General features: G+C 44.8%; 1 protein-coding gene across 2 annotated transcripts in view; it reads left to right on the top strand.

Annotated features, from left to right (window-relative positions):
* The window catches only part of TMEM54 (transmembrane protein 54), a 101,243-nt gene that overhangs the window by 55,883 nt on the left and 31,472 nt on the right, over positions 1-13,888 (top strand). For both annotated transcript variants that reach the window (XM_086955733.1, XM_086955732.1), the window contains exon 2: positions 10,972-11,165. In XM_086955733.1, the coding sequence (XP_086811859.1) occupies positions 10,972-11,165 (194 nt within the window). The remainder of the gene's footprint in view (positions 1-10,971; positions 11,166-13,888) is intronic.

Below are 13,888 nucleotides of genomic sequence, written 5' to 3'. Positions count from 1 at the left end.
TCCTCCTATGATCTGTAATGTGTTTGATGTGTCTAACAGGATCTCGGCCAATCCGGAGATGGTCCTGGCCTGGAGGTTTCGGAGGAGCATAAATCGAGACTACAGTGGCCCTCCGACGCCCCCATGTTCCCTGGTGGTCCGTCCACGTCCGGTTTATCGTAAAGAGAGGGGATTTTTTGATTAAGATAGCGACTCCCCGTGATCCCGCCCTGTACCCCGCATGTGCCAATACTTTGTAGGATCCTCTTGCCAGGAACCCACATTTTGTTCCTTTAAGGTCGGTCTCCTGGAGCAGGACTATATCGGGGTGCACCCATTTAATATATGCCATCACTAGTTCTCTTTTAACCTTTTCCCACAAGATCGTTCTTAAAGACGGAGTGGGACCAGTCGCCCACAAAGTCAGGAACATTCAGTTCACGTGCCGGGAGGTGGTACAGCTGGTACTGAAGCGCTTAGAAGACAGCAGCATCATCAAACTAATCGAGTGCGCCGAATGGCTCGCACCGTTGGTGGCGCACAAACTGAGTGGGAAGATCCGTCTCTGTATATAGCTCGCGATCTAAACAAAAACATCATTGTGGACAAGTTTTCATTACCCAAGATAAATGAGTTGCTCGCCCAGACCAAAGGGATCAAGTGGTTCTCCACCATCTACTTCAAAGCAGCTTACCACCAGGTATCACTCCACCGTCATGCCGACAACTAGCATCCTCCAGCACACCGTTCGGATGCTACAGGTTCAGACGTCTACCCTTTGAGCTCGCATCTGCGGCAGCCGTTTTCCAAAAACTCATGCACAGGCTGTTGCACAGGCTGTTCCAAAGTATCCCGGGAGTCCTCTACTTTCAAGATGACATCCTCAAAATGCGGAACAAGACCACGTCCTGCACACCTTCCTACACGCTCGCAGCCAACGGCCTCACAGCCGAATTGAAGAAGTGCAAGTTCGATCTCAGCAAGGTCACCTTTCTAGGGCACGAAATCAGCGACACAGGCATCACCCCCAAATCGGAAAATGTAGAGGCCATAATGTCAGCTCCCTCCCTGAAAACCAAAGATGACGTTCACTCGTTCCTGGGGTTGGCAGAGTTTTACAGTAAATTTGTCAGGAATTTTGCGACTAACGCACACAGTTTATGCCAACTGCTCAAGGAGAATAGTTTTACCTGGACAGATGAGACTGAAGCGGAGTTCATAGCCATCAAACGGAACATCTGCAAGGCTGTTTCCTTACACGATTTGACGGCTCCGCATCCAGCATCCTCACCACGGACGCCAGTGACAAGGGACTGGAAGCAGTCCTTTCACAGAGGGCATCAGATGGTCACGAAACCACATTGGCGTTCGCATCTCGATCCCTCACCCCCAGTGAAGAGACGTACAGTGTGATTGAGAAGGAAATGCTAGCCACCACCAGTGCGATGGAGACATTCCAACAGTATCTGTGGGGCTCACGGTTCACACTCCGAACAGTTCACAAGCCCCTGATCAAGGTCCTCACTTCTAGCGGCAATGTGACTACACACGTCGCAAAAATGACATTGCGTCTGTTGGACTTCGACTACGATGTGGAGTACATCCCGGGCCCGCAGAACAGGGTGGTGGATTTCCTGAGCAAGGCAGCAGCCATGGAAGAACCAGTCACATCATCGTATTGGGACGAATACAGCGTCGCATTCATGGCAGATCAGGAACACACCATCAGTGCCCAGGACTGGGCAGAAGCCTACACGCAGGACCTGGAACTATCATAAGTCAAGCAGTCCATCACCCGATGCTGACCGGAGAAAAAGCACATAGATAGCAGCCTCAGGAAATTCTAGGAAGTTCGTGAGGAACTCTCCATTGGCGAGGACTCCATATTCCTGCTACGAGGTGACAAAGTAGTGCCCCCGAAGGCCCTGTTTGACCACATTCTTCACATGAACCACGAAGGACACCTGGGCGTAGTGCAGGCCAAAAGGCAGATGAAATCGCAGTACTGGTGGCCCGCCATGGACACCCAAGTGGAAATGTTCGTGAGAGACTGCACACATTGCGCCAGAGCCGACAAATCTCTTGTTACCCTGAGGCCCCTCATGGGTGAGTTCTCCACTCCCAATAACCCTTGGGAGGACCTGTCCATCGACCTTGTAGGCCCCGTCCTAGATGCCTTGGAGTGCACCCAAACACCTCATCGTCATTGTGGATCGTTACTCCAAGTAGCCAAAAGTCGAAATCTGCGGATTCAGACGCCATCCTCACTTTCTTCACCAACATCTTTTTGAGGGAAGGCATCCCCAAGTCCATCACCAGTGACAATGGACCCCAGTTCACATCAACCAAATGGACAGCCTTCACCGGCAGGAACGGAATCCAAACGAAGCGCACTCCGGTCTACCACCCAGCGTGCAACGGTCAAGTGGAACGCTTCAACCGGGTGATAATGGGCTCGATCCAAACAGCCATCAGCGCAGGCAAGAACTGGGAGTCCGAAGTCAGAAACACAGTATGGCCTACCGCATCACACCTACCTTGGCAGGATACAGCTCGTTTAAGATCCTCAAAGGCAGAGAACCCTTCACCAGAGACAACACAGCCTGGATGACCATGAGACTCCAAAGCAAGTGGTCACCGGCCATTGTCCGCAGCAACATAGAGAAGGCACAAAGCATCTACAAGGCACATTATGACAAAAGGAACATTGTGCGCGAAGCCTCATTGGCAGAGTGCGAGTGGGTCAGAGTCAGAAAGAGACAACCAGGACGCAAGGGAGATGGCAAATTCACTGAGCCCTTGCGCGTGGTGGAAGTATACACTCGGTCTGTCTTATTGCGTGATGGCAAGGTTTGGTCCCAACCCAGAATGGCAAAGTGCAACAAGATCATGCAGTGGGGAATGGACAACAGTGCGTTAGAAGAAGGCCCCTGCATGGAGGAAGCGGCTGCACCCTCTACAGACCACCAAGTGAGGTCGGACCCACAGCCAGTGTGGAACGAAAAGCCCCCGGACAGCCAACGCAGTCTCTGCCCAGCCAGGTTGCAGAATGAGGTGAAGTTCTGAGCGAGACGCCCAATGCATCTGAGAGAGACCAGCAGGAGGGCGTGGGGTCAGACGGACCCCAAGGAAGAAGAAAGCAAGAGACCGGAACGCACACCCGCAAGGGCCGTGCGGTAAAGCTACCGAAACACTTCAGTGACTTTCAGTTGTGAACCCTCTCCCTCTTCTTCTCCTCTCCCAGTTATCATGGTTTCTGCTATTGTTAAGTGGGAAGATGTGTGGTGTCGTGGTCTAGCCTCCCTGCGTCACGTGACCCGTCGCGAGGCTTCACTGGAGGACGTGACGCGGCAGTTCGAGGCTTTCCGACTGCGGCACAGAGAACGCCGGATGGCTCTCCCCATCACTGCATATTGTTAACTAATAAAGCAACCAGTAAACCACTCCCGATTGCCTCGGCCATTTGTTCAAGGGGACGTGCTTTTGGAACCCCACAGTATTGTCCTAGGTAGTTTGTGGCCTCATATCGAAATCGGTCTCCCGGTGTTAAAATAATGTCGTCCAGTCTGCTGCCGTTTCATGTGTGCCTGAGTAGCAATAAACTCCTGGGTTATCTTTCAGGCGCATGTGCTTTGCTTCAGTCATACTTGATTAGAGCTTGACCTTGGCTCTATTTCAGTCAAGCATCTCATCCAGTATACAATTTACTTCCCCAACCAAGCATGGACACCTTGCTAAACCGCCTGGTAGTGTCCAGCACAGTTAAAAAAATATACTTTTGTCATCAACACTCGGGCATGTATGTTTACAATACATAGTTATTTCCCATCCAGCAGCCCATATATCAATATACATCTCCAGGCCTGCTTTTGCATGTCTGTGATAGAACTTGTACCGCCGGTGTTACTCATGTGTCTGTCTGCTTGCATACATGGAATACACACTTAATATGTATGACCATGCCACATTTTTACAGAACTTGCCCTCTTCTACATCTTTTGAGGGCATTTACTCTGGAGGATATGTACTGATTTTGTGCCTTCCAAAGTAGGAAAGCATTATAATTATGGACAAAGATTCTGAGGGGAGCCAGATTTAATTTTAGGGATAATCTTGTTAAGCTGTTCTACAGTGGCAGTGGGAGCCTCAAAATGACTGAATCCTGGGTACCCAGAGTATAGTTTTAAAGGCAGCTTGTTATCCAAACTAATCCGGCTGTTCGTGGTAAATTTAGTAGAAATGGTCGCAACCTTATCCCGAAAAAAAAATAGCTAGAGAGTCACATAAATCTTGGCTATTCACAGTTGGATTGCTAGCAGTGGCTAATGTTGGTTTTTGATAGTATAGAAAAGAGTTGTATTCGTGTCCCCGGATAACATTATTTGCTCTGAAAAACAGGCATATTTTGTAACCGAGACAAGCTTTTTATAATCAGCCAGGCATATTTTGCTTTTTTTCCAGTAGGGCATATTCTTTACGCCAATTGCGCTCTTGTCTTCGATAACCCTGTTTGGTGACTCATCAAACCAAGGATGAGATGGCTTTTTTGATGTTTCTGTCTTTTACTGGGGCGATTTTATCAAAAGTGGAATCCAGCCACTTTGAATAATCCTCTGCCATCTATCTCCTCTACGCTCTTTGCTACATTCGGTATTGAGAGAATGAGGGAGGAGTTAAGTTTACTCATTTGTATTTTATGGCAAGCCCTACTTTGGAATGCCAGATGGGGTTTTTCCGGTGTGTTGTATGCCTGTTGACTGGACAATGGTCCGTCCAGGTTAGAGGGAGGTTGGTAACGTTGAGATAGTTTGAAAAAATACCATTGAGCAAATGCCCTGCACAGTGGGTTGGAGCACTTACTGGGATAATCCAAAACAGTAGAGGAGTATCCCCTCGTGGGCAGAGAAATAATTCTCTGGACATAGGCTTAAGTGCTCTAGTCAGCACAATATGCCCCAACCTGTTCGCGGATAATGCATATCCTTATAGAAGACCACTTAAGCCTATGTCCAGAGAATTATTTCTCTGCCCACGAGGGGATACTCCTCTATTGTTTTGTAATTAATCCCGGGGACCAGGAGTTCCCACCACACATGTACTTGTAAATTTCCCTCACTCTCTTTTGTTATTTATAATCCAAAACAGGCCAACCTGTCTATTAATCGTGTTGAGTCTGGATCATGAAGGTTCTTTAAATTAAAATTAAAGGCCCCAACAAGTGTAAAATCCGACCTCAAAATAACTGGTTCCAAAAGAGAGCTAATCTGGTCCATAAAGCTAGCTTTGGGTCCTGGGAGACTATAATCCAACATTCCGTTGGACAATTGAGTCTTGGTCAGTTTTAGTTTGAATAACAACACTTGAAGTCCCTCCCCAGTAACTGGAGTAAAAGCGGTTGGGATATGGTCTCTTGTAAAGACCATTGCCAGTCCCCCGCCCCTTTTTATTAGATCTATACAAACAAAAAATATTGTAACAGGGAGCGGAGGAGTTGTGGGGGGAGGGGGGGGGCAGCAATAAATTCTGGACCCGAAATATATTCAGCCCAAGTTTCCATAAAGAAAACCAGATCTAGTTGGTGAGTCGGTCGAAATTCTGAGAATTCAAAATGATGCATAACCAGTGACCTGGTATTCATCAACGCACATTTAACACTTAACTGGGGCAGTGTCCTTTCACTACTCTTTTACCCAGAGGGTCTCTTTCGTCCTTTACCAATGCTCGTTTTGTGTGCTATCTGACCAGAAGGATGAAAACTTAGCACAAATTCACAAGATGTGCAAGGGGTTGCTAATTTTGCCTAATCCTCTTCAGCATGGTTAAGAAGCAAGAGGAGACATCCAGAATCGTTCGTGGAGTAAAGTACGTTTAAACATGCTTTTATTAAAAAAATCTCAATTCTCGAAGCTAATGGAACGTTTGTGACTATCTCTATAAGGAATTTCTCGGTCATTGGGCACAATTGAATAACCTACTTTTCCCCCCAATGTTTCATATGAGACCATTCGATAGATGGTGTTGCCTCCATTCCCCTCTTCCATCCATCAAATGAGGCAAGGAAGTAAAGCAGGAGTGAACCTTTTGTTGAAAAGATTTTTTTTTTGGGGGGGGACAATATGATCTAGTTTCTCTTCAACTGCATCCCATATAGTTAGTGGTGTTCGCCATGCTCGATAAGTATGCGTTCTTAAGCCTTTCCCTTCTATGCAGCCATATTACCTCCCATATGGGCCGCCATGCATTGTCCTGATTCATGGCTGCCCGTGGTTTGTCTGACTGTAGATTGCACCAGTGTGTTTCATCTGCAGTTGGGTTGCTACCTAGTGCCAATTAAAATCTGGTACCAGTGCTCCTCTGTGCTCAGGTTGTTGCAGGAGACACAAGGTATGCAAACATGTGTGCACTGTTCCAAGACAGTAGTCCAATCGCTCATTTGTGATTGGCTAAATAAAGGATCATCAGAGGCAAATTAGTTGCGGAACACAATCCCTCACCCACCAGCTGGTGGCATGCGTCATCATGGGGCTGCGCTGCGTGCCGGGCTGGCGCTGCAACGCCGGACGGGCCCAGCAACGGTGCTCTTTATTGGAGTTCTGTCCGAAACGTCCTCTGATATCCAACTCCGTAAGCGTGCAGTAGGTTGGCCAATAGTTAAAGAGAAAGTCATTTAAAGTAAACTAAAGAACTCCCTAAAGACGTTTTCACTACCAGGATCCTTTGTTAAGATTAAAACAATGAGGACCCCCTGAAAAAATAATGTTCCTGGAGATGAAAAATAATTGGGCAACATGTTTCTTGCCTCTTCTTGTCCCCTACAGGATCAGTGACTATTCATTAGGATCTTTATTATTTGCCTAATCTATAGGGCTTGCCTTAATCTGGTGTGAAAAGAAGGTATCCAGGTATTTGTAGGATAAACCTTTATTACCCATATTCAGGAAACCAGTCTTGATGCCCTGTGACCCGAAACTTGGGAAGAGACTGGCCCCTTGGAAGCTAATGGGAAGAGGACATTAAAACGCATGCTTCATTGTTCCATCTTTCTACAGACCCCTACATACAGACAGAATTAAGAATATTGTATAGGCGTGGGGTGAGGTGCATTGAAACATTTTTGTACAAGCTGCATTTTGCATACAATAATCCCTCTAGAGTTTAAAGACACCGTATACCATTTGTGAGAGAAATGCTATTGCTAAACATGCTTGATCTGCACAGAGCTCTGAAGTTTTCTGATTCCCTATATCAGTAACCATCCACTCCAGGGTCTTCTGTGCATTCTAATTTCCAAAAGGTGTTTCTTCGTTTCAATATCACATTTGTCTACAGATCACATATTGTCAGATTTGTGAGCAGGGGCACAGGGAGGGTATGAATTGCCTAAGATCACATAGTTCGCTAAAGTCGGAAACACAGTAATACTTGCTCCAAATCTATAACTTTACCATCATATTATATTTTGGTATATAGACCTATCGACTGGGTACTGCTTCAATACTCCGGTTGATATTAAGTCCATTTCCCAGTGACCACCCTGCGAAGGATAGTCCCTTGGCCTTGCCCAAAAAAATCACTGCTACCCAAGTTGTCACCTAGTGGGTTAGTTGGAAACTAGGGGGAACTAGCAGCAAAGTTTTTAATCCTGGCTTCCCCTTTTGGCCAAACTTTGTGTTCTTGGGAAATCACGTTTTTAATGTATTCCTTCACTTCTTTTTTGGCATGATTGAGAGTATTTAGAATAAATATAAACGCTGCTACTAAGCGTGTGGGTTATAAAAAAATGGGACTCAATATTACCTGTGGGAGAGACGACAGCGTTCAGTGTCATGGTAAATCCAACAAAATGTAATGTGTAGCGAGGAGCACTGTGCTGCCATCTCGGGTCTACTACTTGAACTAACTGTTTGATGCTGGGTAAATCATACTATCCCTGTGCCTCCTGTCCACTGATCTGACAATAAGTGAGCACTTTGCATCATGCTTAATAGACAGAATAAACAACAAATCCATGTTTCCAGAATAGGGTCCCAGCATGGTTTTCATTCCCGCATTGTGGCTGTCTAACAGGAAGTGGTTCAGTGGCTTTATTTGCCTCTCCATAGCTGAACCGGTTGCTGAAGCTGCCTTGGGCAGGGTCTTGTTATACGAAGACGATGCTCTGAGATATCTGTGAAAGCCTACTGCATAGCTTGAGTCTCGTAGATATCTACGAAGGTCCACTGCATAGCTTGATGCTCGGATGAAGGCCCTGAATGAGTTTGGGGGTGCACCAGGACTCCACGTGACTTGGGAAAAATTGCGCCCTTTTCCTCTTCAGTTTGGATATGTAGGCAGGTTGGAGGGCATTCCAGTCTCTAACTTGTTATGGAGAAGGAACACTTTCAGGTAACTGAGTTTCCAAATAGATCTATGGAAGGTGATGTAGTGAAGGTTAACCTATGCAAAGTCTTGGCCACAACTCTGCAGTCGCTGCCTTGCTGGATCTCCCTCCCACGGTCACCAATGGGGCATGTTGCAATAGACACGATGTTGACTTTGCCGCGCCTGCAGTATATTTTTTAGCTCTACCAATGATACTCAAGAAGTCCTTCTTTACCAAGGCACCCGATACTCTCTGCTTTGATATGGGGCCATGGCAGGAAAATACTGGCATTACAGAAGGTACAACTCTCTCCCTCAAAGGGCAGCTTAGGAGCCTCGAATTATGAAGCAATGCAGCCTCTCACCTACATTGGCTGCTGCAGTGGCTGAGCGCTGGTCACAACTAGGAGAGAGTTGAATTGCAAAGTAGTTTAGCGGGCAGGTCAATACTGGAGTGATTACTATACCAGATAGTACTCCTCACCACACTTGTGTAGACTGGCTACAACAGCTAAGGTTTTTTGGCTCAAATGAGTCCAACCAAAAGGGGGCCATCCTCCCTACTCCCCTACTCCCTGTGGGGCCCAGCTGAACTCAAGGTGCCTGTGCCTCTATACCTTCTGCTTTACCATGGAGGGCGAGATGAGCTGTCATTATTATACAAGGCATTTTATTCCAAATGTTCTCGTCCATGCCAATTGTTAAAGACAAATGGTATACTTCTTGGGCCAGTACCTGACGTAGGGGCAGTGGATGCAATCGTGTTATGAAGGTTTCTTGAAACGTCAGACTGAAATTTACCCAGTTAATTTCTTTCATCATTCCTACCTCACTAGGAAGCGTATTGGACATATGCTTTTGTGTGCCTCTCCTGCATGCCCCAGATGCAGGAGGTTGGGGGCACATTTTTTTTCTCGTGGTGTGTGTGTGCTGTTCCTGCACCAATATGGATTAAGGTCGGAGAGATATCTCAGAGGGTATAGGGAGGAACGTGTGTATCAAACCACAGATGTGTATGCTGGGAATAATGACCAGGATCCCCAAAAATTAAGCGCGAGTGCTGTTTCATTGATTTAACACTTATACTTTTTAAATGTCGCATAGCAATGACATGGGTATCTGCCAGTGTGCTGCAGATAGATGGGTGGTTGTACCACCATCATCAGTGGTGGCCGGCTGCGGAAGTGGACGCAATTGAATTCAACCATAGACAGCGGGGAGAGCGCCAGTAGGGTCAAGCCGGGACATCTATATGGTGAAGTTTGAGGCAAATAGGACCATCGACCCCCCCATGAACAGACGGTTCTATTAGGAACACTAAAAGCAGAATACAGAGTTAATCTTAATGGTTAACCCCAGGTGAAATGGAGGGGAGCGATACAGTGGGTTGACACCAGAGGGGCTATGGACAAGCTCGGCACTCTGGGGTCAGGGAAGCACCACAAACACAAGATCCCTTTGGAGGAGCACAGATGTGGGTTGCCCCTGGTTTTGGCTCATAGGCTCAATATTAATCACTTCTAGTGAATCTCAGGTTCGATTACTGTGCTACAACAGGACCTCAAGTTCTTTCCATTATTTAAGTCAAAATTAGCTATTCTCTTTATTGTGGTTGCTGCTGCCTGGTGCAGGATCTCTCCTATGCTGCAGCTCCTCCGTACAGCCACCCACAGACGCCTCTGTTACATGAAGGACTGGAAGAATAGGAGAAGAAACACAGCCAGGCCACTGAAGTGATCCCACCTGACCACCCCATTCCTCCTCTTGTTTTCCCTGTGAAGTGGTCAAGAGTGATGATAAAAGTAACATCGGGGATCATAGATCCTTGACTTGGGGACAAACCTACTAAATGCATGACGGTTGACTGCCTTAGTCGCACTCCATAGCTGTGGGTCACTATAGGGGGTGGAGGGCTATGAAGATAGCAGAGGAGCACAGCCCAACCCCCAGAGATACCACTATGTTTAAGGCTCTGAAAACTCTTCCCCTCCCCTTAGGAAACACCAATGGGCACAAAAATAGAAAAAGAGCCACTGACGGCTCCCCTACACGTTTACTATAGTCCATCCCCTGGCTTAACGCCAACACCATCGCTTACTTCTCCTCTACAGACCGTGCTAATGCATCTTTTATTACAGCTTTCCTACACATCCAGTCAGTCTTACGCCTTATAATACAGATTGATCACAGACCTCAATCCCATGTTCTTTACATCTCTTTTGAAGTGCCTGCTGCTTTCCCCACTCTTCATTTGAGTTTGTTAATGCTTTAAGTTCACAGTCAAACACTTGAAAAAAGTTGTGAGTGAGGCTGAAAGTTAGGGTCCGCAGTAGGTGTTGTATTAGGATTTGGGGTACAGGCAGGGTTGGGCATGGTCGGATTTGAAGTTACGGCTGGGTTTATGGTAAGAGTTACATTTAGGCAAGGGTTATGGTTGCATTTGGTCGGCTTGAAATCATCCAAGTGTGCCATCATATACACATAGTGGACCCACTCTTACCATTTTTTCAGTAAGGGATAGGATTGCCAATAGGGTTGTGATTTGCGGTCCGTTTGTCAAGTTTGAATTCACGATTTTGGGTGAAGTGGATCCACACCTTCCATAGCTGTGCCTTTTTTGTCCTTCTGCAGGGTTCTTGGACACCACTGTTTTCGGGAAGGTGTTGATGAAGTTGGGCCTTGCGCTAGTCGTCGTGGGACACCTGAACTTCATTGTAGGAGCCATCGTCCATGGACTGGTGCTTCGCCATGTGAACAAGCTACAGGACATCATCTCCCTGCAGTACTCCATCGCCAACATCCTGACGGTGGTGTCAGCAATCCTGGTACCCACTCTTGTGTTCTGGCATCCTGGTTTCTACTGAATACTTAACTACCTTGTTACTAATCTTGCATAGTTTACATTGTGCTGACCCATATTACATATTTGGCAACAGGGTTCCAACTTTTTCTGCCCACATGAGTTGCCTGCATCCAAGTGTATATACAGTGTCAAACGCAGAAACCGTTTCTCTCGCTCATGTAGTTACTAAAAAGCTCATATTGAAGGATATTAAGGTTGCGCACCTTCAAGAGTCACATTCAGCAGTCGGGATAATTACTTTTTGTTGATTTTCCTGCCCCCCACTTTAATGAACGAATGTAGCAGCTTGTGATGCATATACTTGGTTTTATATCTTGACTTCAATCCAATACATTTTTGTAGTTCATAATCCTAGGGGTAGCACCATACCTGCATGTTTTAGGAGATTACAGCTGAGGTACAAGAAAGTGATGAGTTCTTAATCTAGACCCTAGTAAAGATCACATCCTACCTCACTCCCCATCCATGTACCTGTACAACTCTTAACACTGACAAAGTTAACTTTCGTAGACTACAGACCCCCCTATTCGGCTCATACCCACCAGTGGCAGTGGTCAAATACTTTAGACCTACCTGCAGTGATTTCGATATGTGTACATGGCTATGGGAAACAATTGGAAATTTACTGATTGCACAGACGAAAGGAAGGGGGAGACCTCCTATTTGATGTTCAATTCCTGCTCTTACTGCATAGTTCTGAATTTTTTGCAGCATGTTCCTCCATTTACTTGAAGAGTCTTTTCAGTGGCTGCGGCAATACTTAGTCTTGCTTTAAAACGTGTGAGCAATACAGTGTGCATGATGTAGAACTCTAGTGTATGATCAATGCATGAATTTCATTTTTTAATGAAATATGGAATCGTCATGGTACATCAAACTTCTACTGTCTTGGCTGTAGGGTATCAACCCCACCATTTTGGAACATATTACAAGAAGAGCCACGCTTCTTGGTCGCCAGTGTTGTTTTTGAACTGTTTAAAGCCAGCCAATTGAATATCATGCAAGTCTCGCCAATTTCATTAAACTGTAGGTAGTAGTGTTCCCTATGGGAAACGTCCGCACAACACTCTAAAGAATAATTTTGTTATATAAACAATTCGTACACATCAATAATCAGGATCACATAAAGGAAAATATCATTGCATTAAAGGGTGCTAAAGAAACTCAAAGCACCTACTACCTAAAGGTGCTGTTGACACACACTGGGTGTGGGTCACATGAAATTGAGGAAATTGAGAATCTATTTACAGCACTCCTAAGAGGTTGTAATTCTAATAGTCCGGGCAAAAATTGTCAGAGGCCCTAAAAATAACACTCTACTTATCATAGAGAATACCAGAGGGACAGATAACAAAGTTGAGTTCAATGGGGATTTCCAAAGAAATTCAAAGTACAATCCAATTAGTGTGTATTCTTCAGTCTTTTCTTTATTGATATTTCAGTTACGTAAAACAGATACTCCCAGCACATAGATCGCCAACACGTGTTTCGTCCTACACAAGGACTTTTTCAAGGCTGGAAAAATTAGATAATATACGATGTAATCACGAGTTTAAATATACACATTACTATACATTATGTGAATTACCATTCTCCATAGCCTGTGTAGCATAAAACTACACTTGATATTACATCTCGTGTGATAAAAAATATACCCACATTGTGATGCATGATACAATACACAATATTTACAATATACAATATTTACAATACAGATCAAAAACATCCCTACTTCCAAAGGGATGTGTTTCATAATTAAAACAAGACTAAAGTGAGTACATATATATACACATTGGATTGAAACACAAAGTGTCATTATATACAATTAAAATATACACCCACCATAAACAAGGTTTATGGTGAAGTGTTAGAATGATGTGTTCTTACGGCTAGACTCATTATATACAATTACAATATACACCCACCATAAACAAAGTTTATGGTGGGTGTATATTTTAATTGTATATAATGACACTTTGTGTTTCAATCCAATGTGTATATATATGTACTCATTTATTCTTGTTTTAATTATGAAACACATCCCTTTGGAAGTAGGGATGTTTTTGATCTGTATTGTAAATATTGTATATTGTAAATATTGTGTATTGTATCATGCATCACAATGTGGGTATATTTTTTATCACACGAGATGTAATATCAAGTGTAGTGTTATGCTACACAGGCTATGGAGAATGGTAATTCACATAATGTATAGTAATGTGTATATTTAAACTCGTGATTACATCGTATATTATCTAATTTTTCCAGCCTTGAAAAAGTCCTTGTGTAGGACGAAACACGTGTTGGCGATCTATGTGCTGGGAGTATCTGTTTTACGTAACTGAAATATCAATAAAGAAAAGACTGAAGAATACACACTAATTGGATTGTACTTTGAATTTCTTTGGAAATCCCCATTGAACTCAACTTTGTTATCTGTCCCTCTGGTATTCTCTATGATAAGTAGAGTGTGTTATTTTTAGGGCCTCTAACAATTTTTGCCCGGACTATTAGAATTACAACCTCTTAGGAGTGCTGTAAATAGATTCTCAATTTCCTCAATTTCATTAAACTGGTGTACGTGTCAATATTTCCTATAGGCGCATAAACAGCTGGGTGTCATGAGCATAGATCTGGGAGCGCCAACCCCTCCATACAGCTTTGTTAGCAGCTAACGGAAAGGTG

This window comes from Lissotriton vulgaris, chromosome 2_1 (genome assembly GCF_964263255.1).
Source record: "Lissotriton vulgaris chromosome 2_1, aLisVul1.2, whole genome shotgun sequence".
Lineage (NCBI taxonomy): Eukaryota > Metazoa > Chordata > Amphibia > Caudata > Salamandridae > Lissotriton > Lissotriton vulgaris.
The sequence above is the reverse complement of the archived record's forward strand: the minus strand, read 5'-3'. Positions and strand labels throughout refer to the sequence as shown.